This window comes from Crinia signifera, chromosome 2 (assembly GCF_055691185.1).
Source record: "Crinia signifera chromosome 2, ASM5569118v1, whole genome shotgun sequence".
Lineage (NCBI taxonomy): Eukaryota > Metazoa > Chordata > Amphibia > Anura > Myobatrachidae > Crinia > Crinia signifera.
Genome location: NC_139218.1, coordinates 388083019 through 388105108, shown reverse-complemented (window position 1 = coordinate 388105108; position 22090 = coordinate 388083019). Strand labels below are relative to the sequence as shown.

General features: G+C 47.0%; 1 protein-coding gene across 15 annotated transcripts in view; it reads right to left on the bottom strand.

The window, feature by feature from the left end:
* The window catches only part of SYTL2 (synaptotagmin like 2), a 102773-nt gene that overhangs the window by 65037 nt on the left and 15646 nt on the right, over window positions 1–22090 (bottom strand). For 14 of the 15 annotated variants that reach the window (XM_083170285.1, XM_083170289.1, XM_083170288.1 and 11 more), the window contains exon 2: window positions 657–1057. In XM_083170285.1, the coding sequence (XP_083026411.1) occupies window positions 657–757 (101 nt within the window). In that variant the 5' untranslated portion in view covers window positions 758–1057. Of the gene's footprint in view, window positions 1–656; window positions 1058–3758; window positions 3884–22090 lie in introns of those variants that run through there. The other variant, XM_083170286.1, reaches the window with a different exon arrangement.

Genomic DNA, 22090 nt, shown 5'->3' with positions numbered 1-22090 from the left:
GTATACGGCAGCAGGGTTTTACCTACAGCGGACTCTCTCATCCTTATTCCTTACTACAAACCAGCACGCCCGGGTGCTTGCACGCAGACTACACAAGTAACACCTTATACTCAAATATGCCACATTGACCGTACAGAAATCTTACGGCCGGCATCAAACTAACGGGAGAGTGTTGGGTACACAAATATCCGCGCCCGGAAAGCCTGCAGCCTGCGTCTCAGAGTAAAAACAGAACAGGTTGTGCTACATATTTATACTAAGCCTTCATTTGCCGTCATCCTCCCGTACAAAAAAGTAACCCGGCCCCTTAGAAACAACAGGCCATTTACCTTCTTATTTAACCCTTTGAGTGCCAAGTGAGTTTGTCAAAATAGGGGTCAAAATTGCCAACCAAACACTTCTATTCCTCATAATGACCTGTAATGTTACCTTATATAGGAAATAGAATCTTTTTTTTAAACACAACATTTTCTTTTATTTGAATTTATATAACAAATGTGAGAGACGCCGGTATTTTTAGCAAATATTTTGAACATCTCTCGCAGAGATGTTGGCAAGCAAAGGGTTAAGATCATATTTAGCCATCTAGAAGGTAAAGCTTAAAAAGCAATAGGTTAAGGAAACAAATTATATTATACATAGAAATCATCTCTTACCGAACGCGTTCCTCCTCGGACTTCTTCAGCTCGGCATCTCTCTGCAGGACTTGCAGGATGGCCTCCTGCTCTGCTTCCGTTAAAAAGCCGAGATCAATCATTTTGTCGTTTAGAAGAATCAATACCGGTGATGGTACAAACCAGAGAAGGTCGCCCGGCAGTGCACTCTGGCAGACAGGCTCTCACAGGAGGGGGGCTGATGTGTCAGCGCGGCTGGGTTCCGGTGCCTTCCACACTTTGGGCTTGCCCGCCGGACAGCTGTGCATTACTTTTGGTCAGCAGAAAGTCAGCAAGGCGTCTCGTTCCCCGTTAGGACGGTCACATGCTAACACGGTCTGCATACAGGCATCACAGAGGGAAATAATTGTTCAGCTTGGCACCGACACACCTGGAAACATCACCTAGGGCGAAAGGGAGATGCTCAGTGATGGCATTGTTGGGCAGTATATTAATTATTAACAGTTTCTTATATAGCGCACACATATTCCGCAGCGCTGAATACTTGACCATTCACATCAGTCCCTGCCCCAGTGGAGCTTGCAATCTATATTCCCTACCACATGTACACGCACACACAGACATTCTAGGGCTAATTTTGTTGGAAGCCAATTAACCTATCTGTATATTTTTGATTGTCGGAGGAAACCCAAGCAAGCACAGGGAGAACATACAAACTCCGCACAATTAGGGCCATGGTGGAAATCGAACCCATGACCTCAGCGCTATGAGGCAGTAATGCTAACCATTACACCATCCGTGCTGCACCATTTATATGGCAACATGCGGTCAGCAACTAAAAGTTCTCTAAAATGATTAACCAGAACGTTTTATAGCAGTCTTTACGGGATACGGTCTACAGCAAGATGGTCGACAAGCATTGGATCGACTCCATTCGGTCAACGCAAGCATTATGTCTACATGGGCAAGGTCATGGGGTTTTTCACAGTTTTTTTTTGAGCCGACAGGCGGTATTTCATGCCCTACCATCCACTAGGGCATTGTGGGAGAATAACAGAGTGCCGAGCACAGCGAGCCATGCGAGGGGACGCGGTGCGCTTTCACCTGTGTCCATGTCGACTGTGCCGACATGTCGACCTTTTGACTGTTGACCATGTCGACCCAATGTTTTAATCGACATAGACATTTCAGCATGTCAACCTAATAGTGTCGACCTTTCAGCATGTCGACTTTCTTGCTGTAGACCTACTGATCCATACCAGTCTTTACATCATATTTCCTTTTCAGCTTGTGTCCGAAATGGAATGATTGCATGCAATATCTCACATATGTATGGGCAGCATTAGTTGTGGAATGCTCGTTCTTCCATGTATTAATAGTTTATGACACATTTTCTGGTACTTATGATTTTTTACCACTACAAGAATCTCTCTAGCAGGTAAAGGAGACGACAAACTCATCCGAGAAATACAGGACAGTAGTTACAGCTAGAACATTCTACCAGAAGAAGTATCACATCTGGCCTCTCCGTCCCAGCGTCTGTGCTTTGACTGGCTGGCTCATACACAGACACAGGCACACGCATGCACGAGCAGGTAAATGCTCATCGCCTCAGGATATTTTGCAGCAATATAGAATTAGTATCACGGTATTATAATAAATCACATCAGCCCGATCCAGTCACCAAGCCTTGCTGCACATGTGTAATGTCTCTTATTCTACCACCTGAAGGTGTTGTATATTATTTCGAAACCTAACATGTGTCGACATGGTCTAAAAAAGGTGCATGCACACTAGCCGATATATCGTCCATTTGATTCAATGTTTGATATATCGGAAGATTGATATACCTGTAACCCACATTGTTCACAGATATATTGCGTCTGCTGTGCAACACATCGTTCTGTGTGCGCGGGCGATCCGCCGACCACCCGTACAGCCACGCCGAGAGCCGCCGGTGATTGACCGATTTGATGTCAGGAAGTGTGCATGAAGATCCGTCTGTAGATATAGTGTACCAAGCCTATACCTTATCATGTGTGGTCAACACTTTGGACAATGTGTGCTTTAAGTCAGTGTCAACATTTGCAATGTCGAAAGGTTGAAGGTCAATATTATGAATGTACAGAATGACTGTGTAGCGTCCAGTCACTATTCCAGAAATGTGTGTTTATTCTGACACCTCGGTAAAACAGGCAGGGCCGGAATTCTCCTCAGAGTTATTGCTCTGGAACTATCTCACGCCACAAGCTGCAGAACTTTATTGCATGAGAGAACATTCCAGCCGACACAGAAAAAACTGTTTCCCCAGTGTTTAACAACTTGCCCTCAGCACTTTGCACATGAAAACAAGGTCAAGATGTTCGAAAGGTTGACCCAAGCAAATGGTCGACGTGGAAAAAAGGTCAACATGAGGCCTTCAGGATTTAAAAATAAATAAATAAAAAAACGACTAGAATAGTGTGCCGAAGTAAGTCGAGCGCAGCGGTACACTTATACGGTGCCCCTGTTGTCATTTGTCGACACAGACACACTAGACTCTTGCTAGAGAAGTGGCCCATGCCAACCAAACAGCTGCTCTGTATCATTTTATATTATGCAAACTATAGATGTTACTTCAGCGCCGATTGGTTGCCATGGGCAACGTCTCCTCTGACTTGCTTCTCCTCCCTTATCACTGCTTCATACATATACCCCAGGTAGAGTAAGGAGGCACAGGCAGAGACTACAAACAGGCCTCCTGCTCTTGATGCGCCCATATCTATGTAGTACTTCTGGGGGATATTAAATATTCACAGCTGTTTGGGGGGGGAATATGTCACAAATATTGAATGATAAATCTCCGAAGACGTGATACATCTCCCCCTTTATCTGTAAACTGCAGCCTGAATTTCTTTATTACCCACTAGACAGGCATAAAGCAGCTGGAGGGTAAAACGCGAAGTCTGGACATGCCATACACAGCTGTCTGAAAGAGACACAACACATCACGGAGGAGGCTTAGGTCCCTTCAACCAGGAAACAAGTCAATAGAGGTTCTAAAAATAAATAAAACCACAATACTAAAATGATAACAAACAGCAGAAACAAAGAGCGAATACAAATGTACAAGAGCCAATGTCACAAACTTCCCACGGGACTTACAGCACAAGACGGTCATGTTGGGAATCAAACTCCGAAGTGAAACATTTGGGATGAGAGGTTCGTACTGCGGAACTCCGGGGCTGGTGGTGGAATCTGACTCAGACAGTTCCTGTTCTACCACATTCATTAGTCTATGCTTGTTAGCGGTGTGGTTACCAACAGGCATGGGATGTACAGGAGGCTGGTTCTGTGGCGGTCAGCTCTCCATGGCTACACGGTCACCCAGATCGGTCACAATTATTATTATTATCATCCTTTATTTATGTGGCGCCAAAAGGGTTCTGCAGCGCCTGACAAAGTACTTAAGGCAAGCATGTCCAAACCATGTCCCTCCAGCTGTTGTGAAACTACGCATCCCAGCATGCCTTGCAATAGTTTTAGCATTTCCTAATAACAAAACTGTGGCAAGGCATGATGGGATTTGTAGTTTCACAACAGATGGAGGGCCACAGATTGGACGTGCCTGACTTAAGGAGCACAAAAAAACAAAAAAGGAGTAACCTGCAGAACACAATGCAGGACAAGCACGTGGTTTAGCATCATTGCTGCATCAGAGGTTATAATGCCAAAAGAACCAGCACATAAGGGCAGAGGGCCCTGCTCGGCAGAACAGACATTCTAAATAGGAGGGGTAGACAGACAGGGGTGACTCAGAGTTAGCATCAGTCTAGTTAATTCCATAAGCGGGTATCTAATTTGTTGCTTTTAACCCCTGGCAATGAGCATTAACCCTTGGCAATGAGCACTGACCCCTAGGTTGTATGCAGCAGCTGGATTGTACAACAGGTTGTGTGCACATTGTGTGTCCAAAAGCCACCAATTCTGCTAGGGATTTGAAGGGAAATCTGGTCTTTCCAATGTATGGGCAGCTTTAGGCTCATACAGGTGCAGATCAATGGCTGTCCATGTGCAGTAAGGACTCCCGGGTCCTAAACCCCCTGAGCGCCCCTACCTAGCAATCTCCCCTACATTATCTGGAAGAGCTTTCCTTTGTAGCCGTCATCACAATCATACATTATTTATTTACAGCGTCTTATATAGCGCAGCAGATTCCGTTACAGTGTCTTTATATATAGCGCAGCAGATTCCGTTACAGTGTCTTATATAGCGCAGCAGATTCCGTTACAGTGTCTTATATAGAGCAGCAGATTCCGTTAGTGTCTTATACAGCGCAGCAGATTCCGTTACAGTGTCTTATATAGCGCAGCAGATTCCGTTACAGTGTCTTATATAGCGCAGCAGATTCCGTTACAGTGTCTTATATAGCGCAGCAGATTCCGTTACAGTGTCTTATATAGCGCAGCAGATTCCGTTACAGCGTCTTATATAGCGCAGCAGATTCCGTTACAGCGTCTTATATAGCGCAGCAGATTCCGTTACAGCGGCTTATATAGCGCAGCAGATTCCGTTACAGCGTCTTATATAGCGCAGCAGATTTCGTTACAGCGTCTTATATAGCGCAGCAGATTTCGTTACAGCGTCTTATATAGCGCAGCAGATTCCGTTACAGCGTCTTATATAGCGCAGCAGATTCCGTTACAGCGTCTTATATAGCGCAGCAGATTCCGTTGCGCTTTACAATAGTAGACAGTGATAAAACAAACTGGGTAACAGACAGACTTGGGGGTAGGAGGGCCCTGCTGCAAGCTTACAATCTATAGGGATATAGGAGGGAAACACAAGGACAGACAATCGTACATGTATGTAAGCAGTTAGTGGCAGATGCTTGGGAGAATTACCAGCCCCCACCTGACTATAGATGCACAGAAAATACATTTGAGTTAATAGGAAACACGCGGTCTTCTGCTGCGGGTTACAGTGCATGAAATATCCAATTACAGAGATGTGTCGGCATTTGTTGTCCACAATTCTCCAAGCAACTGGAAGCACCTTTATCCACAGCCAGGAGGAGAGACGGGTAATCACAGCTGGCGGACAGATGGAGCGTGGAAAACACGCTATGGAATAGCCACGAATAATGCCACGCTGCCTTACACCACAGTAATGCCAATGTTACCAGACAAATGCCCACGCTCAGGAACATACCATTTATACCCTGCATTCACAGCACCCTTCATTATAATATGGCGGCGGTTCTGGCATGGCTGCAGGCTATTCGCTTACTGTACACTTAGCTTCCCCTAATTACTCTGTACAATGTATGGGCCGGGCAAGGAGGAATTTGAATCCATTTGAAACCACAGCAGTTTGGCGTTATATCCAAGGGCAACGAAGGACAACAACTCTGCTTAAATGACTATGTACAGTATAAATCATTGGTGAAAAACACAAATTTATTTTATTAACAGTTTCTTATATAGCGCACACATATTCCGCAGCGCTGTACAGAGAATATTTGAACATTCACATCAGTCCCTGCCCCAGTTGAGCTTACAATCTATAGTCCCTACCACATGTACACGCACACAGACATTCTAGGGTTAATTTTGTTTGGAGCCAAATACCCTACCGGTATATTTTTGGATTGTGGGAGGAAACCGGAGTACCCAGAGTAAACCCACGCAAGCACGGGGAGAATATACAAACTCTGCACAGTTAGGGCCATGGTGGGAATCAAACCTGAGATCTCAGCGCAGTGAGGAGGCAATGCTAACCATTACACCGTCCGTGCTGCCCCGCTAATGAAAAATCTTAAAATACGAAACAGATTCTCTAGTAAAAGTTGAAAGAGGGTGTTTACAAGCCAATGCCTTAAAAGTCATCTTAAAAAAAAAGGTAGGAACCCCTGTTAAAATGCCCATGCGCACTAGCCAATCCATGCCGATTGCAAGGGTGCGCACACGGTGGGGAGGGGAGCAGGGTGTCCACAAAAAGGAGTGGGTCATCAACGATGGGCAGAAGGGCCCTTCTGATCTATGTCAATTACATTGTCTTCTAGTGTGTATGACGTATTTTGCAGACCTATCGCATCGACACTGTGAAGCGCAGCAGATGGCCTAAATATGGGAAGATATATTGGCGCATCTCGCTGCATGTACGGCTGGGTCGCCAACCGCCCATACACTTGCTGTAGTGGCTGACATCAAAGCCAAGAAGGTGTCTGTCAGGGCTGCGATATTGAGCAGCCAAGCGTTAAGGTTATATAAGTAGGCAAGTCGGCTGTTCTGTAAGATACGAAGGGTTGGAGATGAGATGGCCCCATGTTTATACAGCCTAAAGCATACCTTACCACTCTTTAGGGGAAACCTAATCAAAGCTTGGAGATAGAGTGGAGAGAGATAAAGTACCAGCTCCTGTCTGCCATTAAACACTGCGTGAAAACGGACAGGAGCCGATTGTTGACATTTTCTTTCTCCCTACTTTGGGGATTATTCTGGCTGATTCGCAAGGCTGCGTAGACGCCGCCCTGCAAAAACGCGTCAGTATTCTGACTGTCGGTCAATAGTGGTCGGTATTTTGGCAGGCGTTGAATTGACTGTGTTCCCCTGCAAGAAGAACTGAAAGGCTGGTGAGCTGTATAGAACCCCCCTTCGCTCAAGCTCCACCATTACCAGTGTGCATACAACAGTGAGTACAGCTGTGCCTGTTATACTTTAATAAACCATCAGCGCTGCTTAAGTAACTGGGCCGTTCATAGTTGGTCATGTGCTGGTGTCTGCCTACATAACACCTGCATACAGCTCAGTTCAAACAAATAAGATGAGTGTATAGAAAGCGCTTCTAGTACACTGTAAGCATTGGCACCAAGGGGTGGGGGGTGTTACTAATTACCCGGGCTCAGGTCTGATGGAATGTCCCAGTGGGGCTATGACAGCAGCCCCCCCCCCCCCCCCCCCCACACTCCCACTCCTTGCAGGGAGAGAGAGGTGCTTAAAGAGCTACAGTTTTTTTTCTGTATTTTATTCTGAGGGTGCATGGCCACGCCTCCTGCAATTTGGCCATACCCCCTGAAAGATACCTGGGCCCATTGACGCTTTTTACTGTCCTGGACTGTAAGCAGTGTTTTGCTGCATCTGCAATGTAAATAGTAAAGAGAAAGACAGAACACTGTACCTCTCGAAATGGCTCCGTCTTGCCAGGTGTCTCGCGCTGTATGGCGCACCGAGGCTAGGTCGGTGTATGAGGAAACATCTGTGTGCATACAACAGTGAGTACGGCTCACTGTATACATTGTCTGGAACACAAAGGGAAGACTTGTGTTCCAAACCAGAGAGGCACTTGTAAAAACTGGCAGTGTGCCTATTAGGGACAGCTGACAACATACTGTAACGTGCCTTGCTGGCCTCCAGTGGTTACAATGTAACAAGGTTTTTATTTGATATTTTTAATTAGTTAACAAAAAAACATTTATCATAGGTAAACAAGCAAAAACACCCAGAAAGAATGCGGTCCGGCGAGGCCCTTATTTGGACAGCGGCGGCTGCGCGGTAGAACAGGTCTTGCTTTGCTGATTTGGAATGTGAGCAGAAAGCACACACAGAAATTCCTTTTATAGATCACTTTACAGAGGATTACTAGATGCGCCAATCGGGTGAGTGGTGAAGAACGTGCACCGCTTGCACAGAGTCAGATGTTGCTCCCTGCCCAGGGTTGTTATTCGGACGCCTGCATTCTCCCAGCACGGGACATTGCTGGCGTATAATGAGGCTTGGCTTATTACCCTTTCCCATGGCTGGAATGAGCCCTGGGGTAGAGGTTACACTTGGCCTGCCCAGATTGCAGGAGGAACAGCTGAGAACAGTTCTGATGCTTTATCAGTACTAGTATTAGGGACTTGCAATTGTCATTTGCAGCGTTCAATTTACAGCCTGTAAACCAAAACTCAAGTTTATATAAAGACCTTTACCATGGACAACTAGTAGAATTGTCAGTCACTATAGGCCCGATTCAGACCGGTTCTCTAGCATGGCGGCTGACCATCAAATGATTTTTCCCCTGTTGGTGGATAAAAGTATATACTTACTTTTAGTATGGACGGAGATGGCCGAAAAGGTGCTGACATCAGCCGCCCGTTCCTGGCAGGCAATGATATGCCTTGCTGCCGCCCTCTTTCCTCCCGTGCCAGTGTGAACGTCTCAGGGAGTGTGATACTCGCCCAAGGCGTTAGCACAGGGGTGGTTGCACATGCGTAGACCCCCATCGTCGTAAACAGAGTCGAATTTGGCCCCATCCGATCACGTGGAATTTAGGCCCTGCGTGTGGATTATTGCCATCCTGCAGTGCCATAATATAGAGCAGAGTATGATAGGCCGTAACAGGTCACAGATTGGTTGGTTGGAAAGTGACACTGTTGGAGAGTGACACTGTTTAACTTCATAAATGTTTTTGATTTTTTTTTTAGATTAACAGTTTCCTAAAGGATTTGGGTCCATGAACATGTCAAAAGCTGACGTTAGTTTAAATGTATGTATGTATGTATGTATGTATGTATGTATGTATGTATGTATGTATGTATGTATGTATGTATGTATGTATGTATGTATGTATGTATGTATGTATGTATGTATGTATGTGAAAACAAAAACTATGGTACTTGTTTCCTAGCACGGCGCCCACGATCTAGATTGTATGTGTCGGGCCGATATCGCAAGTATTGCATGCATCTTATGTGTTTGTGCGGCATAAGATGCATGCGATGGACGAGATTTTTACATTGGAATCAATGTGAAATGGTCCCCGAGACCCAATTTTACATTGATTCCAATGTAAAAAGCCCCCAAAACCCCAATTTTAATTGCTAACCCCCCTCATGGGTGAAATCCCCCCCCCCCATTGTCGACGCCACCCCACTATTGACGCCAACCTGAAGCGTGGCAAGCGCAGCAAGCCCGCGAGGGGCGGCGGTACGCGTCCTCTGACCTTTTCATACCCCCACTATCTACGTCGGCGTGGAGTTGATTTTATATAGTGTGGCGAGCCCCGCGAAGGGACGCGGAATACATGTGAAGTAGTCCGCGTGCGCTCGCCAGGCTTCGGGCTCGGTGGCTCGCCACACTATATTAAGGCATACAATCTTATGCGATGGGCGCCGTGCTAGGAAACAAGTACCAAAACTATAAAATAAAGAAAAAAACAGGCTTTGCAAGAATGGTGCTGTGGTGGATTATGGGTGCAGGGTATACCAGGGGTGTAACTAGATATTCATAGGCCCCATAGAAAAAGTTTATAAAGGGCCCCCTATTTAGCAGTTGATCAGGGGCAAACGCAGGATTTTCAGAAGGGGGTTTCCAGAGGGGCGGAGCAAAGCACAGAGATGGACACTTAGGTGACCCAGTATATGCTTTGATGTCCCGCGGATGGTAGGGGGTATTATATCAACCGCTCAGCATGTAGGGCCTGGATCAGTAATTTCCACTAATTACCCCTTTACTGCACAGATGGTGGGAGATGAGGTGGGAGAAGGGGGCATTGGGCTGAATGAAGGGGCCCTGATACATACTGTAACTTCCTGGGTGGTAGAGGATGTTTAATACGCAGAGGAGGGGTGTATAGTGGAGTGGGCTTATTATTCATAATTTTCTGGTGGGAGGACAACTTGCTTGACTGCAGATATCTCCAGTTTCCGGAAATAGATTTCTTAGATTTTAATGGAATTAGAAACTAGAGAATCCCACCTACCAAGTGGTATTGGGCACTAGGGGATCAGAGTTCAGGAGGCAGAGCAATCTGCCAATGAGTATATAAAATTACATACCAGGTGTGTGGAGCTGGAGCAGTAACCAGCTGCTGGAAGGCTGATATCTCTGGTTCGGGGAACAGGAGAGACAAGCTACTAGTGTCCATCAAAGGGGGAGAGTCCCAGCTTTTGGAATATACCCTCAGAAAAACTCTATGTCAGACAGAACCTGAAATATCTGACTGGGAAGAGCAATTAACAGGCTTGGATGGGGACCACTGCTTTGAAGTCAGATATCTTCGGTTCTCAAGGTCCGATTTTAAAAATTCTTGTACTCATGGAAAGAGGGGACCCTCAGCTTTCAGACTAGGGCCCTTAGACTCCTGGGGGGGTTTCTGGGTACTCGGAAACCCCCCCTGCGTGCGCTACTGCTGATGATGACAAATGTATGTAAAACATATTACTTATACAGTAAGATAGGACCCCTTCAGCTGCGTTACAGAACCCGCAGAAAAGATTGGATAGAATGCAAAGCTTTGTAATGAGAAAACTGCCAAATAATAGTGATGGAAAGGACATAAAAGGAACGCTAGATCAATAGCACAATGCCATGTTCGCTATACTACCCACAATGCTTTGTGAACACCAGGTTTATACTAGGTGAACACCAGCATAGAACTCCGGCATGGCGACATGGGAAGGGCCGTAACCGCACAGCTGTATATAGGCACAAAATAAGGAAACATACACATTTTTAGATGCAAGAAACAGAAATCGCAGGAACACTGGAGGGATGATTAGGGATGTCCGTCAGGAGGACATCCCAGTGGTTGGGTCATCAATGGCCATGTATGCGCAGGTGGCTACCATCATCTAACATGGTCAGATGTCCACTGTTCATAGATAGTACAATTATTTGGGTATGGGTCGACCAAATTTGTGTCAACATGAATTGCGTCGACCACTGAAGGTTGACAGGCCTTAGGTTGACACCTGAAATAGGTCAACATGGGTTTAGGTCAATAAAAGAGTACGGTCGACTTAAATTTTCACTGTTTTTTTTTTTTACTGACTGTCGACACTGTCGACACGGACAATGTCTAAGTGTACCGCTGTGCTCACCATGCTTTGGGCACGCTATTTTATTCTCGCACCACGCCGTAATGGATGATAGGGCATGAAATACCACCTGTCGGCACAAAAACGTGAAAAACTCATGTCGACTTACCTTCCAACCCTGTTGACTTTACCCCAGGGTTGCCTACCCTCCCAGAATAGCCAGGAGGCTCCCAAAAATTGGGCCTCTATCCCGGCCCCCCGGAAAGGTGGGCAACCCTCCCAGATACCGCTGGAACCCCCTGCCCCCCAATCTTCCGGACTGCGGCTTTTGGGGGGGGGGGGGGGGGCTATAGATGCAAATCATTTAGCCCTCTCCTCGAAGACCCACAAATTGCGGGATTTGCAGTACTGGGGGGTGGGGTTTGAGGACATCTACATCAGGCCCCGCCCCCAGAAGTACTGCCGACAGTCTCCTCTCCGGGATTATCCCTGGTATTACATCACCTGAGGAGACCGGCCCTGACAGATTGCTCAGCACACAGCACTGACGCATCGCTCAGAACGCAAAGCAAAATCTCCCCATGTGTAGGCCCCATTACAGTTACTACACCAAGGACACATCACTTCTCCGTTACTTATATTTGCCCTTTACGGGAATGAGGAATTTATATGGTGCCTTACTATAAAACATATCAAGATTAACAAAAAATGGTTTTAAAAATAAATGTTATATATTATTATTATCGTCATCTTTTATTCGTTATCGTTTATTATTGGCTTGTGTATTATTAATAAAAATATATAATAAAAAAAATTAATACATCCAAAAAAGGCGACGACAACAAATAAAAAAAAGCCAAGAATAAAAGTTAATAACGAATAATGAAAACGCATAAAAATCCTGTAAAAACTGTAAAGAGGTGACATTTCCTATAACAAATTCTGTCTGCCATATCTCTGTTCCATCCTAGAATATGATGGACAGAATCTGGTTGCTACGGGCAACAGCACCTCTTTTCCTTTTTAGAAGCTTTTAGTGAACGTATCAAATGCCAGTCAGTACCAGGCTTTAGAAATCTTTCAGTAAGAAAAATGCCTCAGCTACGCCTACAAGTAAAGATGGTTCCAAACAAAATCCCACAGGACCAACAAAAGAGTTCTAGGAAAGAAAGGTTCTATCCGTGGGAAAAGTCTGGGGTCCATGAGAACGTCTGACGGCAGCTCGGAGCACGGCCCTGTCCAACACTCCCGGGGTGAGGTTACTAGACAGTTAAAGCCACATCGGAGAAGCAGGAAACGGGAGATTAACATCTTCAGCCGCAGCACAACTAAGTTTTTACTGAACAGTTTAATGCTGCAAAGTGACAAGATGGAGAGATCTGAATTCCAAAGGCCGCCTCTTAAAATAGACAACGCTAAGCAGCCGGTGGAATACGGTTTCCAAATATGGAATTACCAGGGAAGTAACCAGCCGGCATTGCCAGCAATCCTGGGCAAGATAAATGGCAGTGAATGACTTAAAACAAAATTGAATAGATGAATTCAGGAAAGAACTAAGGACTTGATTCAGGCAGTATGGCTGGGCTACGACTGTGGGCGCGGCTACAAACGCATTCGCCGCTGTGCACAGGGGCGAGGGGAGAATCTGGCGGGGCGGTGGTGTTCTCCTGGTCGCTGGGCTCCAAAGATTTGCAACCCAGTGACCAGGTCCTATATTACAATGCGCGACTGAAACTAGAAGACTTGCAGTCACATTTATATATCAGGGGGACTTGAGCCAATTCTGAGCAGACGATATAGCCCCCAAGTTAAGCAGATCTAGAGAATAACCCGTTTCCTGAGTGGATTTGTAAACGGAATAAATATTTAGGAGAATGTTGCCATTTAAAAAGTGCAAACCAACCACAAAAATTTGTATAGGGTCATCAGTCACTTTGGTTACCTGGGAAATGATGCATGTACCATTTCTCCTTAGAGTTTTGATGCAAGCTTCAATTACCATGGCAACCACAGTTACATGGCATAAAATGCTGGGAGCAGCATAAAGTCTGGGATTGCACCCTAGTGTTAGGCAACAGACAAACGACAGAGGCTATGGTTTGTGGTGGGAACGCAGCCTCTGGACTCACTTCTGGTGGAAGACACACTCAGCGGAATATGGAAACTCAGACATCGCAGCCTACTCTATATTGTCAGTATACTCTTCCGTGGCCCCAGGATGTGCAGGCCTATGATGTCATTTGAGGTTTCTTACGTGGCCCCCATCTCAGGCCTTTTGTAAGAGTAGACACCTGTTTTTACTTTAGATGGGCTTTTTTTATTATTATTTTAGGTTCCGTTAAGTTTCTTAGCTTTGAACAGCTTGGGAGTCACGAGTGTGGATTATTGGGTCAACAGTCATTAAAATCGACCGCTATTGGTCGATTGCGAAAAGGTCAACATTAAGCAAAAGGTTGACATGCAAAAACAGTCGACTCAAAAACAGGGCCTGGACTGTTCCCAATTGGAGAGTGAAGTATGAACAAGATATCCAAGTGAAAAAAAAAAAGTTAAAAATTCATGTCGACTTTTTTCAGGTGTCGACCATTGTCACGTCGATTGATAGTGGTTTAACTAAGCACTTACTGACTGGATACCGGTGTCACAGCCATAACAGTTAAAGCACCTGTGCTAATGAAAATGATCCGCACAAGCGGATGTACCTGTAGCCTGTGCACTTGCAGGATCCTTAGTAATGGATGACGGCTAGGTGGAGCGTGACCGGATACCCCAGGGTGAAAGGGTAATAACATGCATGCTTTGCTATGGGAGATTTAAGCAGCCTTTTAAAAAACTTTGAGATCCCACTTGTGCGATGATCCATTTCTAATTAAAGCGAAACACACTTTACTTTTCAACAAGCCAAAAATATTTTTGTGTCTAGAATCTTTTAGATCAAATCAAAAAAATATAGTCCCTCCGAAGGCATTCTCCCCACTGCAGCCGGCCAAACGCACAGCTATCCAGGTCACAGCGCCAGTTGGGCGAGCCAAGCCGCTCCGACGGCCCGAGGCTGTATCGTGCGCGGCGCCCAGCACATTCCTCAGACGCACGGTGATAAACATTTCTAGGAATCACGTGCATATTACAAGGACAGATATTTATATTGTTTAACCATTACAGAATAGTTGGGGGGGGGGGGATCAAATTTTGTAAAAAGTGGAGAGAGCCAAAGTACCAGCTAATCATCTTTTAAATACCGTGTGAAAACATCAGTAGCTGACTTGGTTGGTACTTTATCTCTCTTCACAGTTTCCATAGTATGTACGCTATATTAGATCCAGACAGGCAGAGATTTCCCTACAGACTTCAATCATTACAATGAAGTGGTGACATATGGTTGAGCACAGTCTCCTTCAAGGAGGCGTCAAACCCCTAACCAAGATGGCCGCCCTTTGGTCTTCTGAGCATGACTAATGTGCTAGAGTGCCACAGTGGAACACAGAGCCCCAGTGAGAATACCTGCTATCATGGGTATGGGTCATAGGGTGGATGCTATAAAGGTAGTCATAGATTCGGCTGACCACTAAGATCGACAGGGTCGGAAGGTCAACAGAAGCATTAGTTCGACAGTCAAAAGGTCATTGCGAGTTTTCAATTTTTTTGTACCGAATGTCGACAAAAGTCAACATGGGCACCATAGCAGTGTACCGCCGCACTCGCCATGCTTCGGGCACATTCATCTGTTCTCTCTCCACACCCTAGTGGATGGTAGGGTATGAAATACCACCTGTTTTTTTTAAACAAAAACATAAAAACTCATGTCAACCTAATACTTGCGTCGACCTATTTCATAGGTCGACCTAAGCTCTGTCTACCTCTAGTGGTCGACCTAGCTCTCGCCGCTTGTAAATGCACTGTAACCAGTGGCAACTCTTACCCATTTGGATGAGAGGGGTTGCCGCAATGCGGGTCCCCCCCTCCTCCCCCCCTCCTCCTCCTCCTCCTCCTCTGCCGTGCTACCCGAACCTTCTGGTCCTGGCCGCCGGTCCCCTGCACAGGGCCAGCGCATGCGCTTTAACTTCATACATACTGCGCATGCGCTGGCATACCCTCCAACATGACCCATTCCATTAGGTACAAAATGCTCTGTTCCTGGACTTCCCTGCTAGTGGCAGTTACAGAGGCTGGACTCCAGCACAGTCCAATATTCAACTGCCAGTGAGTCCAGGACAGTGATGTATGGGGTGGCAGTATATGTGGCTCCCCTATTTGAATATTGGACTGTGCAGCAGCCCTGCAACTCTGCAACTGCCACTGGTAAGGAAGTCCAGAAACAGAGCATTTTGTACCTAATGGAATGTTGGAGGGTATGCGCTGGCCCAAACCTCCATGGGCTGCCTTTGCAGCAGCCCCCATATGCATTTGTGCACAGAGAGGCATCCCGGAGGGAACACCTCCCATTGGGTCTGCTTTGGGTGACTGGCAGGTCAGACTTCCAATAGGAAGTCCCTGCCAGTCACATTGAAGCCAGTGCGGTCTCACAGATGGCATCGGCTTCACTTTAGGCAGAGACAGTGGCGTATTTTATCTGGGGGACTTTGGAGGGTATTCTGGTTGACTCGCAAACCTGGGCCTTCCCATGGGCGAATCCCCCGGCCTCCCGCCCGCACTGTTGGGGGCGAGCACCCGGCAAATAATCTATTCGCCATGGCCGCTTGAACACATTGGCTGCACGTGCGCATAACTATGCGTAGTCGCCAAAAATCGCTCCCCTGCGAGTCCACACAGGGAAGTCAACCAGAATAAGGGCCTTCATGTAATAGCGAGCACAGTGATGGATATAAATACAAGAAGAGAACAGGCGGGATGTATATCGGTGTTTGGTATAGACAAGACAGGTTAGACTTTAGTGGATTTCCATTAAACCCCCCCGCTGTTGTAGAAGACGTCCTCCATGACTTGGGCGGCTCCTCCATACACCGAACAATAGACCGCCAGGGTCACCACAAATCAGGGAGTAGTCAACAAATAATGTTCCTCAGATCAACTCTGAAGCCACCTCTTGTATTACTAAGCCGTCCCGAAGCGGTATCAGCCGTGGTCATCGGAGGGAGATCGCTGCGTATTTATTCAATAAGTATCTATGTTTGTATAATGGGAAAGTCAGCTTTAGGGCTTGTAAGGCTCCGGCATTCTTACCTACTAAGTCACACACTCACGCGTTACTCTCTGCAGTCCCCAATTATTACCAGAGGTTTGTGTGTGAGAATAGCGGAGTAGGACCTGTGTGGGTAATGGGTTTGGCATGTGTATGAGAGATTTACTTACTGTACACTATGACTAACTGGAAATAAGACACATAGGGGTAATAGCGCGTACACGCGGTTCGATATATTGTCTATTTTTGTAGTTAATTTTGCTTTTAGAAGCAAAATTGAGGTCGAAAGCGTTCGATTTCAATGTAATTCTGATGCGCGGCCCCACGTTCGAAATCTAATAGAAAAATAGACTGCAGGGAGACTATAGTCATACCGCCCAACTTTAAGGAGGGAGGAGGAGCAACACCGGTGCGCGGCCCAAGATTTTGGGGGCGTGGTCTATACTTGCGATGCTCCCGCAAGGCCACGCCACTCTCGGGGAATGAATAGACGCTGTGCATATGCACTCCTAACTGCCCTCCCAAGGGTGAGATGTGGGAACATCCCCAAGAAAAGCAGAAAGTGGGACAGTTGGGAGTTATGCTATAGTACAGATCTAAGGAGAGGAGAGGGGACGGGACACTGGACTGCAGATCGGGGGGGGGGGGGCAGCAGAGCGGGCAATGACATCATTAACCCCCTCCCCCATTGCAGCCAAATGCTGTGATTCGCAGCTCAATGGAGTGGGGGTGGGGCTAAAGTGATGCAATTTGCATAATTTTTACCCCACCCCTTCCCACAAACTGCCGCAAATGGAGGGCAATGCGGGGTAGTGGGTGGGAGGTCTGGAGGGGTCAGTGGAAAATGCGGGCCATTCCAGGAGGGCAGGCAAGTATGTACATAGTCTAGACCGAATGTGTACGCCCCGTTATGCAATTTAATCGGGATCGAATCAGGATTGAATAGAACAATACATTGCACCGCAAGTTCTTTTGAAGATGGGATGTTGTATCCGGGCACAGCCAGGAGATCAGTGGAACTGTACAGAATTGTTCTTCCTGTTGACCTCACACATCTGGGGGGAATTGTAACGGGATACGGTCATTAGGTCTACACCAACTAGGTCGACAAGCATTGGGTCGACATGGGTCAAGGTCGACACAAGCATTAGGCCGACCGTTAAAAAGGTAGACATTGGGTTTTCACAGTTTTTTAAGCCGACAGGTGGTATTTCATGCCCTACCATCCACTAGGGCTTGGTGGGAGAATATAACAGTGTGCCCGAAGCATAGCGAGCGAAGCGAGGGGATCCGGCGGTGCACTTCAAACTGTTTCCATGTCGACTGTGTCGACATTCGGGTAAAAAAACAGTGAAAAACCCCATCGCGACCTTTTGCCGGTCGACCTTGCCCATGTCGACCCAATGCTTGTTGACCTACTGTAGTTGCTGTAGACCCAACAACCCACACCTATTGTAACTGCTACAGCAGGGCTGGGCAACACCGCCCCTCCAGATGTTAGTGAACTACACATCCCAGGATGCTTTGCATTAGTTTTGCTATGTGGCCATGCTGAAACTGATGCAAGGCATGCTGGGATGTGTAGTTCACTAACATCTGGAGAGCCGGTGTTGCCCAGCCCTGTGCTACAGGAATGTATCTGATATATATACCCCAGATTTCTCCTTGCTTTGTGGGTTCCCATGCCAAGAAAGAACGGAACCTCCACTGTGTGCAAAAATAGTGATTTTGTAGTAGCAGAGAGGGGCCTAACAATTCAGAAGTGTAATAGGGCCTACACACATCCCGATTTTGGCCAGAGATATAGCATGCCAGATTTAGCATAGCAGATTTCCTTTGAGCACAAAATCATCTATATTGCTTAGAACGTGCAAAATGTGTCAACGATATGCCTCAGCGATTCTGCTTAGCGATTTAAGCATGCCAGATTGACACCACACAAAAGGCGCCCGATATGCAGGGTCTTGCTAAACGATTTTGCTAGATTGATGGGACATGCTCATTCTTCATCTTAATGCGATTTAGACGAGCGGGGCCGCGCATCTATATCGGTTTAGCCCCCACACACACACCGATGTATGCTTAGTTTCTAAGCGACCTTGCTAAATCGCTTAGAAAATGACACAAAATCGGCATGTGTGTAGGCCCCATAAGTAGGCTCTCTGGGGGTTAATAATTGTGAACTTGAGGCCTGGTCTGGCCCACTAGGACACACAACCCCACTGTGCCCCCGATATGCTCCCCAGGTTATATGCAGAAAATAATTAGAGTGCCCTCCAGCAGGACCCTTACCAGGTCTACACATGCTTCCATACAGTGCATGGCTGTCAGCACTCTTGATGGATAGCTCCAGCCTGCAGGCTGATGGCCTTCACTGTCTGGTTGCAGGCTTTACATTAGAAATATTCAAAAGGCAGCATAGGATAGACCAGGTCTGATAACACCACCGATCAGGCCAATAAATTGTGTAAAAAGTGCCATAACGTAAGTGTTTAACCTCAGAATCCGATATGCGGCACCGTGCGCATTGGATAGCATAGGATACATCATATCCAAAGGGACTGCATACTGGACAGTCCTAGCATAAGGTCTGTGATCATAGTCGTGAGGCTCCCAGCTGAGGTATCACATGCGAGGCGCCATGCGATACCTCGGCGTAATGAATGGGGGGCGGAAGGGATGCATTTTTCCCTATTTTCCCCACACTGGCATCAGAATTCTGTTAGTTTTAGGTTGAGGTCCCCTTTAAATCCAAACCCAGTTCCAGCGTAAGAGTTCTGTGCAGGCCTGTGGGATATTGAGGAACTTTTACAACGCAGGACAGGACACCGTAAGAGTACATAAATATTCTGATCATAGGCAAAGCAGGAATTTGCATTCCCCCCTCACCCACTCCCCTGGCAGAACCCTGGCTTGCCACTCTATATAAATACACTGCACATAATGCATACACACAGTACACATCAATATCTCCATAAAGATTCCAATACACAGGGCAGCTGCTGATTCTGAACTATGGTTCCAAAGTTCAGTTATTTCTGCAAGAGCAGTGTGTTACGGGTGTGGTATAAATACCCGATGGTCGGGATTCCGACAGTCATTAGTCAGACGTCAGAATCCCGACTGCAGAGCGTGGGGAGCGCAATGAAGCCCCTTGCGGGGTCGCTGCGGGCACGGTTTTTATTCTCCCTCTATGGGGGTTGTGGACCCCCACGAGGGAGCAGCCGGGATTCCGACGTCTGAGTAATGACTGTCGGGGAGCCGTCCGGCACCCTGTGTTACACACCGACACAGCCGCGTGACGGCAGACACCCATTATCCATCACACAGCCAGAACCTCTGACTGCGGTCCTGGGGAGGGAGGATCAGGCGGAACATGTATGACTACTCAGCCAGGACTGTTAGGTGCAGATAAAGGTGATAGCCGGAGGGAGAGATATTACAGCCTTTATATTACATTTCATATCACGTCGCTGGCTGCACCGGAATGGTCTAAACCAAGATCATTGTCCAACAGCAATCACTGGTGGGTTGTAACTGGGGGTATGGATCATTAATTCTACAGCAAGTAGGTCGACAAGCATTGGGTCGACATGGGGAAAGGTCTACACGAGTCTAGGTCGACAAGGTTGACATGGGGTTTTTCACTGTTTTTTGACCCGAATGCTGACACATTGGACATGGACACAGGTTAAAGTGCACTGCTGCGCTCGCCATGCTTCGGGCATGGTGCCCTGCTACGAACGGCACACTATTTTATTCTCCCACCACACCCTAGTGGATGGTAGGGCATGAAATACCGACTGTCTGCACACGTCGGCTCAAAAAACAGTGAAAAAAAGCCATGTCGACCTTTTGACTGTCGACCTAGACCCATGTCTACCTAATCATGCTGTAGACCTAAAGACTGTATCCCGTAACCGGGACAGGGGAGAATCTGACCTCCATCTGGTGCCCACGGGTGCAATAAAGGAATAGGGGCGGGTAACCGAAAACCAGCCCGGGCAATTTCTGGAAGCAGCCCATATGAAGGCGGAGTCTATTGAAGGGGCAGGATCCCTCCTCATAGGACCCAATTATGAATTGGACACAGTTGCAGGCTTGCAGCCGTACTTTTACCCCCTTCCACACCCACATCAGTCTGTTACCATCTCCCTGCCACAGGCGGCCCTGTAGGCACATTGGCCCACCGGGAATCTACCCATAGATTACTACTGCCAAATGGCCCCTGGGTAGGTTTAGCCTTTCTCCTGACCACTTATTTATATCATTGAAATATGTTTAAGACAGACTATACTATAGACAATCTATAGTGTTAAACATAACTACCAACTTTGTACATTTTATCACATGGACCATCACCGATACACTCAAAGACGCCTTAGGGTTAAGTCACTTTCTTACTTCATATTCGCACTACACAATAACATCCGCATCGCCGCATGCTGTATACAAAGTGACTCACAACTGGGCAATACAACATACGGCATTCAATCTGCCAAGTAAGTGCGCTACAACGTGTAGGTCCCGCTGGTATGGCCAACACCCTGACTGCTAGAAAGTTTTGGAAAGAAGACGTAAAGACAATCATAGGATTAGAAGTGGAATGTGTTTGGTCCTGTGTAACACAACTACTTAGTTATGGCTGAAGGGAGAATGTAATAAAAAGCGCAAACAAAAACATTAACAAGTCAATTCGCCCCCATACACAACTGGATGGTTACGTGCCAAGATTGTGACGGTCTCCTGCCACCAGGGAGGTTCCGTTCCCGGACACAGGAAGTGTGCAAGTGAAAGAGGAACCTGATTGGACAGGTAAACCTGATTTATCCAATCAGGGGCTTTCACTCGCACACTTTTTGTTTAAAATTTTCCCTGGTGGATGGAACCATCCATCCAGTAATATTTGCTTGTATGGCTAGGGTGGTGGTTGGTCGAGGACTGAGCGGACCTGGTGGGTAGTAGGATGATGATCCAACCAATTAGATGGAATCTGGTCTGGGCAGCACAGCACGGTGGTGAGGGGGGGGGGGGGGTCACGTTAAGAAGCCCATAAAGCTTGTGTACACACGGTGCGATATGGCTTCTGAGGTTGCCGATATAGTGAACATCGGAAGCAATATCGCATGCCGATTGTGTACTTTTTAGGGCTTGCGAGCCCGATGCGCGCTCCCGAGTGAGTGCAAATCGGCAGCGACATAGTGAGGGCAGGCAAGACATAGTGCAGATCTGCACTATATAGTCTTTGTGCCTAATACTCACATAGCTCCGGAGGCCAGAGGGGCTTCTCCTGGGGCTGCAGGGCTGATGCGCAGTGACTCGGAAGTCCGCCATATAGAGGAGGGCAGGGGGTGTGGCCTCTGATGTATGCATGGGTGGGCAGCAGGGGGAAGCTGTTGCTGTGCCGCGGCACCCTGCCATCTGTGCCCCTGCAGCGGTGACAGGTATCGGTACTGTCCTCTCTTCTCTCCTTCATGCCGTGCGATGCGAGTCCCGATGCAATCAGATCGCATCGGGACTCGCATCGCAAGGCATGTCGACCGTGTGTACACACTA